Source organism: Tachysurus vachellii, chromosome 21 (assembly GCF_030014155.1).
Source record: "Tachysurus vachellii isolate PV-2020 chromosome 21, HZAU_Pvac_v1, whole genome shotgun sequence".
In the NCBI taxonomy this organism is placed as follows: domain Eukaryota; kingdom Metazoa; phylum Chordata; class Actinopteri; order Siluriformes; family Bagridae; genus Tachysurus; species Tachysurus vachellii.
The window spans coordinates 16,007,604-16,027,603 of NC_083480.1; the positions used below are offsets into that span (position 1 = coordinate 16,007,604).

At 45.1% G+C, this 20,000-nt stretch overlaps 2 protein-coding genes across 3 annotated transcripts in view; both read left to right on the forward strand.

Moving 5' to 3' along the window:
• The window catches only part of prkacaa (protein kinase, cAMP-dependent, catalytic, alpha, genome duplicate a), a 28,348-nt gene extending 17,514 nt beyond the window's left edge, over positions 1 to 10,834 (forward strand). For both annotated transcript variants that reach the window (XM_060857231.1, XM_060857230.1), the window contains exons 5-10: positions 621 to 703; positions 5,875 to 6,001; positions 7,122 to 7,217; positions 7,632 to 7,754; positions 9,999 to 10,163; positions 10,452 to 10,834. In XM_060857231.1, the coding sequence (XP_060713214.1) occupies positions 621 to 703; positions 5,875 to 6,001; positions 7,122 to 7,217; positions 7,632 to 7,754; positions 9,999 to 10,163; positions 10,452 to 10,577 (720 nt within the window). In that variant the 3' untranslated portion in view covers positions 10,578 to 10,834. The remainder of the gene's footprint in view (positions 1 to 620; positions 704 to 5,874; positions 6,002 to 7,121; positions 7,218 to 7,631; positions 7,755 to 9,998; positions 10,164 to 10,451) is intronic.
• A 3,922-nt stretch (positions 10,835 to 14,756) lies between these two features.
• The window catches only part of samd1a (sterile alpha motif domain containing 1a), a 13,874-nt gene continuing 8,630 nt past the window's right edge, over positions 14,757 to 20,000 (forward strand). Inside the window, exon 1 of the mRNA XM_060857172.1 lies at positions 14,757 to 15,341. Coding sequence (XP_060713155.1) covers positions 14,961 to 15,341 — 381 coding nt within the window. The 5' untranslated portion in view covers positions 14,757 to 14,960. The remainder of the gene's footprint in view (positions 15,342 to 20,000) is intronic.

The window sequence follows — 20,000 nt, forward strand, 5'->3', positions numbered from 1 at the left end:
CTGCGTCTCTACATTACTACGATAGAAAAGAGGTGTTATTTGTGTAGTAACAGTGTTTAGCTCAGGAGTTATTGACTCAGGAAACTCCAATCTGTGAATATGTGACCAACTTCCTGCTCCTTCAGTTCTCTCCAGCGCTGGAAAGCTGATCCTATATTAACACGTCCTACTTCTTACCTTATCGTAAGTCTTTCTTCACTTTCTTTCTTTGTTTTTATCCTCCATGTCAATGTTAAACCCCCTTTCTGCTAATGTCACACATGCGCACTGAACACTCTCTCCGCCCATATTGACAAGACACGCCCCTTTCTGCTCATTGGCTACACGTTTTTGTTTTGTTTGTCGTCCCGACTCAGTTTTCTGAAGCATTTCTCAAACAATGGAGACCCCACCTTTAAATGATATATATATATATATATATATATATATATATATATATATATATATATATATATATATATATATATATATATATATAGTTTCTTTAAATTGACTGTGTGTGTGTGAGACCATTAAAGAGGAAAGGGTTAATTGTTGAATTCTGTGTGTATCTGTGACACCACGTCGTTAACGCCCATGTTCTGTGCCTCTGTGGTTACTCGTGTCTCTCTGCTCCTCAGGACAACACAAACCTGTATATGGTGATGGAGTACGTTCCAGGAGGAGAGATGTTCAGTCATCTGAGGAGAATCGGCAGGTTCAGGTGAGGCTCCTGCGCTGTGCTTTAATCAGAACTGACTCAAGAATATTGAGCTTATTTATAATCGTGTTATAAACACGATCGTTCTCACATACACATAATACGTTTTATGTCAAGGCTTACGTATGCGTTATGACAGGTTATAAGTGCAGGGGGATGAATTATTTTAAGAAAAAAACTAAAAGGTATCTGAGGGTCAGTTATTATTAGTTACAGCACGATTCTGAGCTCACCGAATCATTTTTGACTGATTCAGACCAACGTGTTGTTCCGCCGCCCCGCTATCAGAAGATCGAGTCACGTCCCAGTTGTATCCTCATGGCAGAGACAGGAAAAAGTTTGTTTCGAACGTCCTCGAAATGCCACAGAGACCTTTTTTTTTATTTATTTTTTTTTTAGAAGGAAAATGTCACGGTTAATTAGGTCCCCGTTCTGAGAGATCGCAGGTAAAGTAGAAAAAAATTCGAAATTAGAACTTTTTAACAATTTGATTCTTTTTTTAAACTTAAACCATAATTAAAGAATACAAATAAGACATTGTAATGTAGTCTTTTGGTTGTTTTTATTTTTAAAAAAAAATGACCATAAACTTCTTCTCCATCTCCAAATGTCCAGCTCTTATTTTCAGACATGAAGCTATTGTCTGATTCATGAAGGTTAAAACACTTTGACCTCACCTCGCTTCGTTTGCGTATTATGTGACACGGCGATCCGGTGAAAAGCGAACGGGAAGTCAAAAGAAGAAGAAAAAACCCCAGCTGGTCCTTTTCCAGTCTTCTGCTTCTTGTTCTCGGATGACAGAAGAGGAACCGGATGGATGTGCGCTTCATGATCGAATCACTAGATACATGCAGGTGTTCCTATTAAAGCGGCCTGCGTTTGTCCGTATACGAGAACACGCTCAGCTTGGAGTTTCTTCGGAAGAAATTCTAGAACATAAGGTCACTAACAGGCGGACCGCGGTCCGGGTCCGGACCCAGAAGCTGCCCAATCCGGACCCGGACCTACGGCCATAACAAAAGTTTATGATTTAAAACTTGACGTGATGCTTCTATTTTAACCGGCGCAGCTTTTGCAATCTTTACGGTAGTGGTAGTGGAAACGCACAGACCAATTACATGCGAGTTAAACCATCCCACGTGATACGACTCAGCCAATCAAGTCTGTGCATTACTGAAGTAAACACTGACTCAACAGTGCGAGACAGATGAGAGAGAATTAGAGTAAAGTTACACAGGAAAGAAAGATAGCGATACATGTAGAAAACAAAGGGAGAGAAACAGACGAGTGAGACTGAGAAAGGGAGAGAAACAGACGAGTGAGACAGAGAAAGGGAGAGAAACATACGAGTGAGACGGAGAAAGGGAGAGAAACAGACGAGTGAGACGGAGAAAGGGAGAGAAACAGACGAGTGAGAGGGAGAAAGGGAGAGAAACAGACGAGTGAGACGGAGAAAGGGAGAGAAACAGACGAGTGAGACGGAGAAAGGGAGAGAAACAGACGAGTGAGAGGGAGAAAGGGAGAGAAACAGACGAGTGAGAGGGAGAAAGGGAGAGAAACAGACGAGTGAGAGGGAGAAAGGGAGAGAAACAGACGAGTGAGACGGAGAAAGGGAGAGAAACAGACGAGTGAGACGGAGAAAGGGAGAGAAACAGACGAGTGAGACGGAGAGAAACAGACGAGTGAGAGGGAGAAAGGGAGAGAAACAGACGAGTGAGACGGAGAAAGGGAGAGAAACAGACGAGTGAGACGGAGAAAGGGAGAGAAACAGACGAGTGAGACGAGTGAGACACTCTCTGTGTGTGTCACATGCAGGTGTTCCTATTAAAGCGGCCTGCGTTTGTCCGTATACGAGAACACGCTCAGCTTGGAGTTTCTTCGGAAGAAATTCTAGAACATAAGGTCACTAACAGGCGGACCGCGGTCCGGGTCCGGACCCAGAAGCTGCCCAATCCGGACCCGGACCTACGGCCATAACAAAAGTTTATGATTTAAAACTTGACGTGATGCTTCTATTTTAACCGGCGCAGCTTTTGCAATCTTTACGGTAGTGGTAGTGGAAACGCACAGACCAATTACATGCGAGTTAAACCATCCCACGTGATACGACTCAGCCAATCAAGTCTGTGCATTACTGAAGTAAACACTGACTCAACAGTGCGAGACAGATGAGAGAGAATTAGAGTAAAGTTACACAGGAAAGAAAGATAGCGATACATGTAGAAAACAAAGGGAGAGAAACAGACGAGTGAGACTGAGAAAGGGAGAGAAACAGACGAGTGAGACAGAGAAAGGGAGAGAAACATACGAGTGAGACGGAGAAAGGGAGAGAAACAGACGAGTGAGACGGAGAAAGGGAGAGAAACAGACGAGTGAGAGGGAGAAAGGGAGAGAAACAGACGAGTGAGACGGAGAAAGGGAGAGAAACAGACGAGTGAGACGGAGAAAGGGAGAGAAACAGACGAGTGAGAGGGAGAAAGGGAGAGAAACAGACGAGTGAGAGGGAGAAAGGGAGAGAAACAGACGAGTGAGAGGGAGAAAGGGAGAGAAACAGACGAGTGAGACGGAGAAAGGGAGAGAAACAGACGAGTGAGACGGAGAAAGGGAGAGAAACAGACGAGTGAGACGGAGAGAAACAGACGAGTGAGAGGGAGAAAGGGAGAGAAACAGACGAGTGAGACGGAGAAAGGGAGAGAAACAGACGAGTGAGACGGAGAAAGGGAGAGAAACAGACGAGTGAGACGGAGAAAGGGAGAGAAACAGACGAGTGACACGGAGAAAGGGAGAGAAACAGACGAGTGAGAGGGAGAAAGGGAGAGAAACAGACGAGTGAGACGGAGAAAGGGAGAGAAACAGACGAGTGAGATGGAGAAAGGGAGAGAAACAGACGAGTGAGACGGAGAAAGGGAGAGAAACAGACGAGTGAGAGGGAGAAAGGGAGAGAAACAGACGAGTGAGACGGAGAAAGGGTGAGAAACAGACGAGTGAGACGGAGAGAAACAGACGAGTGAGACGGAGAAAGGGTGAGAAACAGACGAGTGAGACGGAGAAAGGGAGAGAAACAGACGAGTGAGACGGAGAAAGGGAGAGAAACAGACGAGTGAGACGGAGAAAGGGAGAGAAACAGACGAGTGAGACGGAGAAAGGGAGAGAAACAGACGAGTGAGAGGGAGAAAGGGAGAGAAACAGACGAGTGAGACGGAGAGAAACAGACAAGTGAGACGGAGAAAGGGTGAGAAACAGACGAGTGAGACGGAGAAAGGGAGAGAAACAGACGAGTGAGACGGAGAAAGGGAGAGAAACAGACGAGTGAGACGGAGAAAGGGAGAGAAACAGACGAGTGAGACGGAGAAAGGGAGAGAAACAGACGAGTGAGACGGAGAAAGGGAGAGAAACAGAAGAGTGAGACGGAGAAAGGGAGAGAAACAGACGAGTGAGACGGAGAAAGGGAGAGAAACAGACGAGTGAGACGGAGAAAGGGAGAGAAACAGACGAGTGAGACGGAGAAAGGGTGAGAAACAGACGAGTGAGACGGAGAGAAACAGACGAGTGAGACGGAGAAAGGGTGAGAAACAGACGAGTGAGACGGAGAGAAACAGACGAGTGAGACGGAGAAAGGGAGAGAAACAGACGAGTGAGACGGAGAAAGGGAGAGAAACAGACGAGTGAGAGGGAGAAAGGGAGAGAAACAGACGAGTGAGAGGGAGAAAGGGAGAGAAACAGACGAGTGAGAGGGAGAAAGGGAGAGAAACAGACGAGTGAGACGGAGAAAGGGAGAGAAACAGACGAGTGAGACGGAGAAAGGGAGAGAAACAGACGAGTGAGACGGAGAAAGGGAGAGAAACAGACGAGTGAGACGGAGAAAGGGAGAGAAACAGACGAGTGAGACGGAGACTGATTTATGTTCACACTTCACACTAAACCAGTGTGTGTCATATGTACAGAAACCGTGGCACTTATTAAACGTGACAATGTGAAACACCATTATGAGACAAAACACATCCACTCTAATCTGAAGATTAGAGATTAGAGCTTTCTCTACAATGAACATAATCCAAACTACCTGTAAATATGGTTCCAGACTCACTAATGAGCACCTCCACATGTGTATGAGAGCGGCCCTGACTCCATTCAAACCCAGGTTTAACCCTAACCCAAACCCAGGTTTAACCCTAACCCAAACCCAGGTTTAACCCTAACCCAAACCCAGGTTTAACCCTAACCCAAGCCCAAGTTTAACCCTAACCCAAGCCCAAGTTTAACCCTAACCCAAGCCCAGGTTTAACCCTAACCCAAGCCCAGGTTTAACCCTAACCCAAGCCCAGGTTTAACCCTAACCCAAACCCAGGTTTAACCCTAACCCAAGCCCAAGTTTAACCCTAACCCAAGCCCAGGTTTAACCCTAACCCAAGCCCAGGTTTAACCCTAACCCAAGCCCAGGTTTAACCCTAACCCAAGCCCAGGTTTAACCCTAACCCAAACCAAGCTAGAGCTCAGTTCTCTCACTGAGATATAAAAGCGAAAGTTAAGCACTTTATTTAAACATACACAATGTTCACATTTTATATATTTTCTCTTATTTTGAAATGTAGCCCTACTTTTATTTATTTAATGAGAGAACGTTATACATGTCTACAATCATACATATGTTCAGTTTTATGTTACGTGACAATAAATATTGTCAAAGTATTTAAATTGTGCTGAATTTATTTGATTTGACAGTCAGGTCCTGATTGCTTGTAGATGTTGATACAACTACTAGGCTACATAAATATATATCACACTAACTAGTGAGACATTATGATCTTCTGGACCTTCGCTTCAAGAAATGTTCTCTTACTGGACCTCTTTAAATTTTAGTTGAATACCTCTGGTCTAGAAGCTTCTTAAACATTTTTTTCCTGGAAAAAAGAAAAGAAATCGCTTCAGTCGTCTCATGATTTCAGTGTGATGTAAAGTTTATTAACCACAAAGTCATTATTCTTCTTTTCCTTCTTTCCTTCCTTCTTTTTTTTTTTTTTGTCGCCTTTGTAAAGCCGTTCTTCTGAATCTGACCGCATGTTTACATTCACGGACGGTCCACGATCGTACAAAACAAGTTTCTAAGATTACATTTAATAATGTCATGATGTTTAAAACCTTTTTGTTTGTTTGTTTGTTTGTTTTCGTCGCAGTGAGCCTCATGCTCGCTTCTACGCTGCCCAGATAGTTTTAACCTTCGAATACCTTCACTCACTCGACCTCATTTACCGAGATCTTAAGCCTGAGAACCTGCTCATCGATCAGCAGGGCTATATTCAGGTAAACGCACACACACACACACACACACACACACACTATTCTCTCACTTTCTATATTGCTCACAGATGTTAGCAGAGCGTATGAGCTCGTTTAACGACAGCTAAGTCGAGCACAAAATAAATGCGAGCGATCTCGACGAGCGGGTGGGGGCGGGGCTTAAAAAAGGGTCCGATATTTAAAAAAAAAAAAAAAATAGACTACAACTGTCAATCATTTCAGACTTGCTCATGTACTGATTTATTGTGCACCAAAAATAGAACGTCTCACATATTGTGTTGCCACATCAACACAATATTTTTTTCTTCTGTAACCTCAGATCATACGGAGCGCCGTACGAGTCCATGTGACTAAGCTGTTGCTATAGAAACGATGGCGGCTTAACGTTAACACGTCCTCCGTGTAACGGTCAGAACTACTCTGTGCGCTGTGCCGTTGAACGACAATAAACACTTCTGACCAATCAGAATCTAGAATTCGGCCATGTTGTGATGCAACATAAAGATTTGTTTACGTAGCGCGAACATGTGACATCCGGAACTGTGCGGAACCTCTGGTCAGTGATGCGTGTGTCATGAGTCATGGTCGTGTTGAGTCATATTGAAATAATAGGGAAAAGGAGCACAGTTTCTCATGTGAGACTCGGTAAGTGAGTCTCGTGTTGTCACAGCTTCACGAACATGCTAAATGACAAGCGAAAACTAGACTGAGATGAGTTTGAGAAGTCTTTATGATGTCCTACATATGTAGAAACCAATTAAGGAATAAAACGCACCTTCTGATTGGTCAGATTTGGTTCACACAGTGTTTTGCAGTAATGAAGCTTAGCCACTGCGGCGCCTCAGCTACTGTAGACGCACACTAACTAAAGCAGCCTCCTTTCATTGGGGTGCCATTATTTTTGTCCTGATTGAAGAGTTAGTCTTACTTTTCCTAATTTGTGCCTTTGTTTTGGATTCTGTTCGTTTACTATGTCAGTATGAATAACACTGTGGATCAGTGAAGGTTCATAAATGTAGAATATAAACGTTCTTAAAGAGTGTGTGGTTAATAAATCCCACGTTTCACCTGTAAACACTCTTGTGTACTGTTTGTGTACTAATCCTCTACCTCTTTCCTACAGGTTACAGATTTTGGCTTTGCCAAGCGTGTAAAGGGTCGGACCTGGACGCTGTGCGGCACTCCTGAGTACCTGGCTCCTGAAATCATCCTCAGTAAAGTACGTGCACACCTGAGTCACACCTGAGTCACACCTGAGTCACACCTGAGTCACACCTGAGTCACACCTGAGTCACACCTGAGTCACAACTGAGTCACAACTGAGTCACAACTGAGTCACACCTGAGTCACAACTGAGTCACAAACGTACTGTGTGAGGCAAAGTCTGAAAGCCTCTCCCTCTCTCTCTCTCTCTCTCTCTCTCTCCCTCTCTCTCTCTCTCTCTCTCTCTCTCTCTGTGTCTCTCGTTCTCTCCCTCTCTCTTTCTCTCTCTCTCTCTCTCTCTCTCTCTCTCTCTCTCTCTCTCTCTCTCTTTCCCTCTCTCTCTGTCTTTCCCTCTCTTCTCTTCTCTCTCTCTCTCTCTCTCTCTCTCTCTCTCTCTCTCTCTCTCTCTCTCTCTCTCTCTCTCTCTCAGGGCTACAATAAAGCAGTGGACTGGTGGGCTCTGGGTGTGCTGATTTACGAGATGGCTGCTGGATATCCCCCGTTCTTCGCTGACCAGCCTATTCAGATCTATGAGAAGATCGTCTCAGGCAAGGTGAGAGGAGGAAAGCGTCCGAGCTTGATGTCAGCTGTCTCAATCTCCGGAGGATTAGTAAATAAAGTCCTACAGAGATTTAGGAATCGATCGTCTGCACATCACTAGGGACTTGTGGGCGTTACACTGGGGGACTTATGGGCGTTACACTGGGGGACTTATGGGCGTTACACTGGGGGACTTATGGGCGTTACACTGGGGGACTTATGGGCGTTACACTGGGGGACTTATGGGCGTTACACTGGGGGACTTATGGGCGTTACACTGGGGACTTGTGGGCGTTACACTGGGGGACTTGTGGGCGTTACACTGGGGGACTTATGGGCGTTACACTGGGGACTTGTGGGCGTTACACTGGGGGACTTATGGGCGTTACACTGGGGGACTTATGGGCGTTACACTGGGGACTTATGGGCGTTACACTGGGGGACTTATGGGCGTTACACTGGGGGACTTATGGGCGTTACACTGGGGGACTTATGGGCGTTACACTGGGGGACTTATGGGCGTTACACTGGGGGACTTATGGGCGTTACACTGGGGGACTTATGGGCGTTACACTGGGGGACTTATGGGCGTTACACTGGGGGACTTATGGGCGTTACACTGGGGGACTTATGGGCGTTACACTGGGGGACTTGTGGGCGTTACACTGGGGGACTTGTGGGCGTTACACTGGGGACTTATGGGCGTTACACTGGGGACTTGTGGGCGTTACACTGGGGACTTATGGGCGTTACACTGGGGGACTTGTGGGCGTTACACTGGGGGACTTGTGGGCGTTACACTGGGGACTTGTGGGCGTTACACTGGGGGACTTGTGGGCGTTACACTGGGGACTTGTGGGCGTTACACTGGGGACTTGTGGGCGTTACACTGGGGGACTTATGGGCGTTACACTGGGGGACTTGTGGGCGTTACACTGGGGGACTTGTGGGCGTTACACTGGGGGACTTGTGGGCGTCACACTGGGGGACTTGTGGGCGTCACACTGGGGGACTTGTGGGCGTCACACTGGGGGACTTGTGGGCGTCACACTGGGGGACTTGTGGGCGTCACACTGGGGGACTTGTGGGCGTCACACTGGGGGACTTGTGGGCGTCACACTGGGGGACTTGTGGGCGTCACACTGGGGGACTTGTGGGCGTCACACTGGGGGACTTGTGGGCGTCACACTGGGGGACTTGTGGGCGTCACACTGGGGGACTTGTGGGCGTCACACTGGGGGACTTGTGGGCGTCACACTGGGGGACTTGTGGGCGTTACACTGGGGGACTTGTGGGCGTTACACTGGGGGACTTGTGGGCGTTACACTGGGGGACTTGTGGGCGTTACACTTGGGGACTTGTGGGCGTTACACTGGGGGACTTGTGGGCGTTACACTGGGGGACTTGTGGGCGTTACACTGGGGGACTTGTGGGCGTTACACTGGGGGACTTGTGGGCGTTACACTGGGGGACTTGTGGGCGTTACACTGGGGGACTTGTGGGCGTCACACTGGGGGACTTGTGGGCGTTACACTGGGGGACTTGTGGGCGTTACACTGGGGGACTTGTGGGCGTTACACTGGGGGACTTGTGGGCGTTACACTGGGGGACTTGTGGGACTTGTGCATTAGTGAATAACTGAATTACTGAATAACATGAGAATGTGCACACGATGTTTATACATTGAAAAAATTGCTTTCTTTGCTCCTGTCAAATCGTGTAATTAGCGACGAGTTATTTATTTATACGCAATAAATAATAATTTCTTTATATATATTTATAACAATAATAATGGCACCTTATGAAAAGAAGTCTATGGCCAGCTGAGGCTCTGCAGTGTAAACTGCATTACTGGAAAATGTTACTGTTTATCTTTCAGCTCTCTGTGAGCTTTACCTTTTATGGGTTTTGTGGGTGTGGCTAAAGGTACACCTGCTGTGCCATGAACACACTTGGGAGTTTCCATGCACACAAGATAAACAATCGCAGCGTTACTAAAACTTTAAATCTGACAAGGTTGATTGGAAAAACATTCGCACACAGATTTACTATATTTACTAGAATGTATCCACTTTGTGTGGGTGTGTGTGGGTGTGTGTGGGTGGGTGTGTGTGGGTTTGGGTTTAAATGCCATCATCTTTAACATAGTTGTTGCAGTGACTAATTTTAATCACACAACACTTACTGCTCTTTCCTGTGAGCAAACTGCGACTACGTTCCTCACCTGATGGTTCTCCTGCTTTCCTTCTCTCTTCAGGTGCGCTTCCCCTCCCACTTCAGCTCAGACCTGAAGGACCTGCTGAGGAACCTTCTCCAGGTGGACCTGACCAAGCGCTTCGGCAACCTCAAGAACGGCGTCAACGACATCAAGGGCCACAAGTGGTTCGCCACCACCGACTGGATCGCCATCTATCAGAGGAAGGTGAGTCAGGATCACTGCATCATGTCTTCTCCTTCTCCCATCTTGGTCTGCATTTCATCATGTTTACCATCACACTGGGCAAATCTATAGGGCACTTCATCACATATTCTACACTGGGGGGTGGCAACATCACAAATCTGCCCCGTTTAAAAAGTAAATAAAAATGATCTGAGCTATTTTTTTTTAGCCTTACTTATTATTTTTGTATATACAAGAATCACAACATAATTCCTCTCACTGTGTGTGTGTGTGTGTGTGTGTGTGTGTGTGTGTGTGTGCGCGTGTCAGGTCGAAGCCCCCTTCATCCCAAAGTGCAAAGGTCCAGGCGACACCAGCAACTTTGACGACTACGAGGAAGAGGAAATCCGGGTGTCTTTTACAGAAAAATGCGCAAAGGAGTTTGCAGAGTTCTAGAGCCAGCCAGAGGTGGAGAGAGAGAGCGACGGAGCGATACGGACAGTGGAGGGCAGGGACAGGGAGAGAGAGCGAGAGGAGAGAGAGAGAGAGAGAGAGAGAGATAGAGATGATGGACTGGAGTTTGTTTCCAGTAAACAAAACGAACAACATTAATGTAGAGGCCCCATCTCCCCCACCACCACCCCACCCCCCAATTGTATACACTCACAAACACGGGGTGGGGGAGGGGGTGCTATTAAATACGTCCCAAGAAATCCCGCAGTGTTGCCTTTCCAGATCGTTTATCGTTTATTTTTCTTGTTAGAGTTCTAATTATTATATTTATCCATTTTCGTTTACTTTCAGAGTCGTAGCAAGAGTCATCTAGGTCAAAGTGCAGTCGTCTCTTTGTGACACACACACACACACGCACACACACACACACACGCCTTCATCTCTGGTTCTGAATCGAAGTGTGTCCAGCATTGCAGCTCATCTTTTATTTTTCTTTTAACGCTTTTTTTTCCTCACTCTCTCTCCTTCTCTGCTCTGTTGTCCTGTTTCAGTTGCTGCCTCTTTTTTTTTTTTTCTTTTGCACATCGTCCCAAATCTGTCTAAGCAATACCGAGACGCCAAACAGTCGGACGGGGAGCTAATATTTTTTCCCCCGGAGCAGAAATCACAAAGTCCTCATCGTTGTGCTAAGAACGTGGCGGATCTCCTTCCTGTCTTTACATCTTTCTTTTTCCCTGAAACAAGGGGTGAAAATGCAGCAGGGTTCAATCCGTACGAACTGCGTGCGAAAGCGTCGTGACGATCTGGATAACTGATATGTTGTCACGTGTTTAGAATTTAACGAAGGCTTTAAAAGGAGTCGTTTGTAACTCTTAAAGCTCTCAAGCTGACAAACTTCGATTCTTTCTGCTGAAACTTCATCGCTTCGTCGTTTGCTGTATAAAAGCGGCGGCACTTCGGTTTAGTGGTTTTGTCCGAGCCAGGAAAAAAAAAAACCCGGCGAGGTCCGTTGCTAGGCGACATTGCAGATATCACTGTGTTGTCTGAAATTATTTGTATGTCTAATATAACTTAACTCTTAACTCTCGGCATTCTTTCATAGAGGAAGCTGATCGGCCTCGTCCACGTACTCGCTCGAGCGGACGGACGCTTGTGATTGGCTAGTGTCGCTGTGATTGACAGGCAGAGAGAGTACGCCCCTCCCATGCAGAGCACAGCGCAGCCTGTTTATTTACTCTCTTGCTCCCCACCCACAGATGGCGGCGGTACTCGCGAGCTCCCTGACTGTGACCTCTGTATCACACTGTTATATAACACGCCGTAGGTCATCACGTTAAAGGTTTAACGCTTCAGGTTCAGAACATAACGAAGTAATAAATGTTTTTACACACAGTGCGAAACACTCAGTGATGGATAAAAGATATAAAGCTTCCTGTTCCTATCTTCCTAGTTTTTATTTATTTAATTTTTTTTTTAATTCTTGCTTATAAAAACGTCCGACGTGTAGGACGGGCCTTCAGCCGGAGCTCTTCGTCTTTAACGCGGAAAGAGAAACCCGTCGTTCTGTAGGACGTAAAGCGGTTCTGAACGCGTCTCGGCGACGATCGATCGTTTTTCATCGGACGCCTGCGATCGCCGTGAGGACGGTCGTATATATATATATGCCGAACAAATTGTTTATTATAACAAACAGAACCTAAACAAAAAGGCTACAGAAGGATGTTTAAGGAAACGCCACGTAGCATTTTCTCAATTCTGCGTGCGAACCGAATCCAGCAGCCGGAGATCTGAGTTACGTTTTTGATGAAGTAGTTCTGGGACGTCACGTAGGTGTAGAAGCGCTTCTTTAAAAATGTCCCATCGTCTCTTTGTTCATTCACATTCAGGACACTATTTAACCACCAGAGCCTTTTTTTTTTCCACCTGAGCGTTTTCTTCTTCCTTCCTTTTTTTAATTTTTGTTTATTTGTTTGATTGTTTATTTTTGTTAAAGGATACAAAGTGTTTGTCCTCCAGTAAGAAACCTCTCCGCCGTTCTGCTTTGTCTTACTCACATGCTGGAAGTAGGACCGGACGCTCGTTATCGCGCGCGTTGTTCCTACTCCGCTGTATCCGCGGGGACAGCGTTTGAGAAGAACGCGTCCAAATTTCCGCACGACAAACGAGTCGACGTTGCTTGTAAAGTCGATCTCGAAGCTCAGAGTTCTAGAGCAGGTCCGAGATCTCCGTGTGCTTCTTCTCTGCACGGTTTGTACACCCATGATGAAGAAAAGCTCAGACGTAACACTAACGAGAGCGAATATAATTAGCGATCCCTTTCTATATAATCACCCTCACCGTGTCCTCTTCGATTCTCTCTCTCTCCAAAAAAAAAAAAAAGGAAAACATGTTCAGAGTCACGTGCCGCTCCGTCTCTATCTCCTCCTCCTCCTCCTCCTCCTCCTTCTCCTTCACGTCATCTTCATTATATCATCGATCACCTTCTCGTCCACTCGTCAGTTTGCCTTTGTACACGTCCACAGCCCTACGCTCTTCTAGTTCCTTTTTTAAAATCAGAGAAAGGAAAGGAAAAGAAAGAAAAAACACTACCACCATTATTGATTTAATTTTTTTTTATTTTTGTCATATTTTCTAAGTGTATTTTCAATAACGAGAAACTCTATTCCTCCCGACGCAGGTATGGTGATGGTGTGGTCTAATTGTACCTTCTTTTTTTTTTTTTTTTCTTTTTTTCTTTTCTTTTTTTTTCCCCAGGAAACAATACTTTATATTCTTCTGCCTTTAACAGTCTTAATTCTTTTACCTTCTGGAGAACTTGATGGAAAGAAAAAAAAAAAATAAAAAAAGCCCTGTAAGACACATGGAGTATGTTTAAAAAAATAAAAAGGCAAAAAATAATAATAATAATAATAAAAAAAATACACAGAATAATATTTTGCAACATGTATCATTCCAATAAAGTTTTAATTGTTAAAATGACAGAAACGTTGGTCGTGTTTGTTTAATGCTGACCTCAGTGTGTGTGTGTGTGTGTGTGTGTGTGTGTGTGTAAGCGTACGTGTCACGTGCGTGACGTGTAACGTGTCGGTCGGTCGGTCGGTGCTGTGTTGTAAATTCCGTCAGCGGTTACGTTCAAAAAACCCGACTCTAGAAATCTATTAGAAAACACGTTTTGGAGGAAGTTAAAGATCACGTGTTGGTTATAAAGGTTAATGAGTTGGTTGTGTTTGTGTCACGTGTCTCCGTAAACAACTCAACTTTTAACTGTAGCCTCGTTTAGACGTCACTTTAATACGATTCGATTTTTATTACATTTCATAGTCGCGTGTTTACGTTATAGTTCCAGACATCTGACACACACACACGCGCGCGCGCGCACACACGTGTGTGCTTGTTGGTTTATTCCTCCTAGGCTGTTATTTACATTCTGCAGACTCTTTAATCCAGAGTGTATTTTATACAGCTGAGCATTTGAGGGCCTTGCTCAGGGGCCCCAGGAGTGGAAGCTTGTGACCCTGGGATTTGAACCCATGACCATCTGATCAGTTGTGCGTTCGGTGGGGTTGAGTCAGAGTCGACTCTTTGCTCAGGTGTGTTCACTCCAACCTTCACCTCCACCTTCTGTACAATAATAACGTGTTTCTAACATTTTTGAGAGACACACTCACTCACACACATCTCTCACACACACTCTCACACACACACACATCTCTCACACACACACATCTCACCTCAACCACACACATCTCACACACACACACACCTCACACATACACACACCTCACACATACACACACACATATACATACACCTCACACACACACACACATCTCTCGCACACACACATCTCTCTCTCACACACACACACACAGAGTCGACTCTTTGCTCAGGTGTGTTCACTCCAACCTTCACCTTCTGTACAATCACAACGTGTTTCTAGCATTTTTTCAGATCGCTGTATATAATAACAATAACAATAACTTATTGTTATTATTATTAAATAACAACAATAATAATAACAACAATAGTAATAAAAGCTCTAAGCCTTTATCTGATGGCTGCACAAACACACCGGGACACTTAAGGAGCCTAAAGAATAGGCGGTGCGTGTGCGCGAGCGTCGCGTGTTCGCATTTCCACCTTAAACGGGGTGTCTGTGGTGCGCACGCGCCGTCTCTTCCGTTCCACCTTAAGCGCACGATGCGAGCCAACGCACGCGTACAGGAGCCGTAGCTAATGTTTCCGTTCTTCTCCGACACGCACGCAATCTGTCGGTCTGTGCGCGCGCGTGCTTTCTGCACGGTTATTTAATCCGGTCGTAGAGACGCAGTTTAGTGAAAAGAACCGAACAAAAACAAACCGAATAAACTTTTAGTTCCCGGGTGAATGATGTCGGAGCCGCGGTACCGCGAGTGGATCCTGGACACTATCGACTCTCTGAGGTCGAGGAAAGCGCGTCCGGACCTGGAGCGGATCTGCCGGATGGTGCGCAGGAGACACGGAGCTGAAGCCGAACACACGCGCTTACAGCTGGAGACACTCATCCAGCAGCACGCGGTGCTCAAAGTCAACTACAAGGGCTCGGTATCGTACCGCAACGCGGCCAAAGTGCAGCGCGGCAGGCGGAGGAGCGAGCAGGCGGCCGGTAAGAAGTCTTCCTCCTCCTCCTCCTCTTCCTCCTCCTCTTGCTCGAGTAACAACAAGCGAGTTTCACCATCAGACCTGAACAACAGCGACAGCGCGCAGGGTCCGATGGAGGACATGGAAGTGAGTGTATACACACACACACACACACACACACACACACACACACACACACACACACACACACAGACAGAGTCTCTCCTGTGGGGTTTATTTAGATTTTATTGTTTATTTATTTTACTAGAGTTGAGTTCCGGTTTAAAGTAAACATCACAGCGAAAGATAAAGTTTGTTTTGTGTTATAAATGAAAAAGCAAGTGCACGACACGCACATACACACACACACACACACACTCTCTCTTACAGACACACTCACACACACACTCACACACACACACTGCCGCAGACGGGGAGCGGCGCTGAATAACGTCGTTAGTTTCCACCAACTGAAGCCGTTTTTTTTTTTTTGTTCCGTCAACTGATTTTTTTTAAATGGAAACGTTTTAGTTTGAATTTAAAATATTTTCTGTTAAAAAAAGTCGGTTGAGCTTTTGGTGGGTCGAAGAGCTTACTGATGCAATGGGGCCCGTGCGCGCTCGTGCGTGTGAGTGTGTAAACTGGAAAGGTCGCTCGTTTTAACGCAAATGCGAGCAGCAGGAGCAACGAGAGTAGTGGGGGGGAGATGGGGTGGGGGGGGGTGAGAGAGAGACAGACACACAGAGAGACAGATAGAGAAAGAGAGAGACAGACAGAGACAGTGAGAGAGACAGACAGTTAGAGATAGAGAGAGACAGAGAGACAGAGACAGTGAGAGATACAGACAGATAGTGAGAGAGACAGACAGATAGAGAAAGAGACAGACAGATAGAGAAAGAGACAGATAGAGAAAGAGAGAGACAGTGAGAGAGAGACAAACAGATGGAGAAAGAGAGAGACAGACAGAGACAGTGAGAGAGACAGACAGTTAGAGATAGAGAAAGAGAGATACAGACAGATAGTGAGAGAGACAGACAGAGTGAGAGAGACAGACAGATAGAGAAAGAGACAGTTAGAGAAAGACAGATAAAGAGAGAGAGAGACAGAGAGACAGTGAGAGAGACAGACAGACAGACAGAGAGACAGACAGAGAGACAGACAGACAGGGAGAGAGAGACAGACAGACAGGGAGAGAGACAGACAGACAGAGACAGTGAGAGAGACAGACAGAGACAGTGAGAGAGACAGACAGATAGAGAAAGAGAGACAGACAGATAGAGAAAGAGAGACAGACAGATAGAGAAAGAGAGAGACAGACAGACAGACAGTGAGACAGAGAGAGAGAGACAGACAGTGAGAGATACAGACAGATAGAGAAAGAGACAGACAGGGAGAGAGACAGACAGATAGAGAAAGAGACAGACAGACAGGGAGAGAGACAGACAGATAGAGAAAGAGAGACAGACAGATAGAGAAAGAGAGACAGACAGACAGACAGTGAGACAGAGAGAGAGAGAGAGAGAGACAGACAGTGAGAGATACAGACAGATAGAGAAAGAGACAGACAGACAGGGAGAGAGACAGACAGATAGAGAAATAGACAGACAGATAGAGAAAGAGAGAGACAGACAGACAGAGACAGTCAGAGAGAGAGAGAGAGAGAGAGAGACAGACAGACAGTGAGAGATACAGACAGATAGAGAAAGAGACAGACAGGGAGAGAGACAGACAGATAGAGAAAGAGACAGACAGGGAGAGAGACAGACAGATAGAGAAAGAGACAGACAGACAGGGAGAGAGACAGACAGATAGAGAAAGAGACAGACAGAGAGACAGATAGAGAAAGAGAGAGACAGACAGACAGAGAGACAGACAGACAGGGAGAGAGACAAGACAGACATGCAGACAGAGAGAGATACAGACAGAGAGAGATACAGACAGAGAGACAGACAGAGAGAGAGACATACAGAGACATAAAGAGAGACAGACGGGTCTTTTAATGACGCTGTAAAACAATAATAAAAAGAACCTGGTGACTAGAAGATTAAACTGTTTTACTATAAAACACTGGAGTCAGAATGTGTTTATAAACTGTGTCTCATTTCTGTTCATTTTCCTGTTGTTTCTTTTCACCCTGTTAGTGGCGCGCGCCGCAGAGCGCGGCTGTGGGCGGGGCTTCTACACAGTTCGGCGCGTTTAGCGCGGGATTCGTCGCGCGCTTTCTCTTCGTCCGCTATGTTGCCAGATTGTAAAAAGATAATCCTTGTTTCCATCTGTTAGTTTTTTATTTTAACCAATGGTGCGTCTATACAGGTTGTAATTTACCTCAAATTAATTACTGAATTAAAGTAAACTCTGAGATATAAACTTAGCTACAGAAAAGTTGTGCTAGTAAGCTAAATGTTAGCATTTCTATTCAAATTTAATGCTGCACTCAAGTCCTGTCAGAAATATTGTAATTCTGCCCAGTTTGGGTCTTGAGATGATGTCATGTTGGAAACATGATGTCCTAAACACGACGTGTCCCCGTTCCACAGGGACGACCCCACAACTCGTACACGCCAACTTCCTTAGAAGGTCGTATGGGTCAGAAGTGGGCGTGGGCTAAACCAGGAATACCGTGGGACTGGTTTTGTTATTCTGCACATGCAGTTGCGTTTCTTTTTACCTACCGAACGATATGTTCGACTGACTTTAATCTGTACCCACAATACTGAGCGTGTCCGTGAAGACGTAGCGAAAAAAACACGTACGCTTCACTGTGTTGTTATTTTTCACATCTTGTGCTCTACTCGTTTACCTGTCTTCTCATTTTCTCTGCCGTTGTAGCGTGTTGTAGCAGACCTCGCTATTCAGGGAAACAAATGTGTTTACACTCAACGGTTTCATTGGTTTCTATAACAGATTATGCATTTGTGGTGGGTTAGTGGTTAAGGTGCTGGACGACCAATCGGAAGGTTGTGAGTTTGATTCCCAGGTCCACCAAGCTGCCAATGCTGGGCCCCTGAGCAAGGCCCTTAGCCCTCAGTTGTATAAAATGTAGGTCGCTCTGGTTTAAGGGCATCTGCTGAATAGCGTGAATGTAACGTAAAGCACCAGAGCCGTGATCAGTCAGTTACTTAGGACTGTTCAGACTTAATGTTAACTTCATACATCAAGCTTCATATCGAATCAGAATCAGAATCAGGTTTATTGACACACTGAAGGAATTTGGTTCCAGCTGTTGGTGAAATGGTTCTTGTGCAGTTGTTTGTTGTGGTGTCTCGTGAGAACCTTATGAGAATCTGTATGCAAACCTCTCTATTTAACCAGGACCTCTTGAACCTCTCTGGAGACAATAGTGCACCTCAGTTACACCTTTAGTAAACATTTCACATTTAATCCCAGGTTAATCCATGAGTTTCATGGTTGGGGTGAACACTTGAGGATTTTATGAGATCAATATGGCAACCCTGCAAGATACAGCTAGTTTACAAGCCCGAGGACACGTGCACACGCCCAGGGTTGCCAGATTGTCAGTGTTTTCATCTCTCGCCTATTAAAAACAAACAAACAAACAAAAAAAATACCAGTTGTTTCCAAATCCTGACTGTAAGCTAAAAAAAAACTAAAAACGATTATGTTAATAATACGTATACATGTACACGCTTGTCAGTTTTTATCACTTACAGTGTTAGTGATATGATCACTCTGCAACCTGGCAACCTAACAATACTCAAAAGTACTGAAACCGCCAATGAGATGAGAAATACGACACAATGTCGATACCGTGATATACGATGTCACGAAATTGCCGATATCGTGACAGGTTATTTTCTTATATCATTGAAACACGTTACTGCAAATCAGACATAATTCTGTTCTTCCTAAATTATTAAAACTGGCCGATGTGATTTTGTATTTAATCTGTAAAATGTTTTTGATGATTAAATTCTAAATAATACTTTAATTAATTCGATCAGAGAAATAATTAAAACGAGTCATTTAGGAGTGACATTTAATCAATCCGTTCTTTTAAGTTACAATTTAGCTTTTATGTTCGTTTAATAAAAAAAACGACTAACAAAACAAAATGTTTTAAATGAAAAATGTTATTCTTAAAATAATTGTTTTAATAAGTGCGAACGATTGGAAACGAACACTGCAGGTTTGTTTAGTGCATTAAAAATCTGTTAATAATATTTCTCTTAAAAAATGTTTTTCTTTTAAATATAAAGAAAATCAATCTTTTTTTGTAGATATTAAGTATTGAAGTTAGTATTCAATTAAGTATTTGAAAATTGTGCAACAGTGTGAATAACAGTATGTATAGTGTGTGTGTGTGTGTGTGTGTGTGTGTGTGTGTGTGTGTATGTGTGTGGGAGGGATGTGGTTAGACATGACTGTTAAAAGCCATTAATTACATCCTTCTCTTGTTGCATCAATATGTAGCCCGAGCTGTCACTGTGTCGACCTGTTTCACTGCTTTGTTTATTTTTACATCTCTCTCTCTCTCTCTGTCTGTCTCTCTTTCTCTCTCTGTCTCTCTCACTCTTTCTCTCTCTCACTCACTCACTCACTCACTTTCTCTCTCTCTCTCTCTCTCTCTCTCTCTCTCTCTCTCTCTCTCTCTCTCTCTCTCTCTCTCTGTCTCTCTCTCTGTCTCTCTCACTCTCTCTCCCTCTCTCTCACTCTCTCTCCCTCTCTCTCTCTCTCTCTCTCTCTCTCTCTCTCCCTCTTTCTCTTTCTCTCTCTCCCTCTCTCTCTCTCCCTCTCCCTCTCCCTCCCCCCCTCTCACTCTCTCTCTCTCTCTCCCTCCCCCCTCCC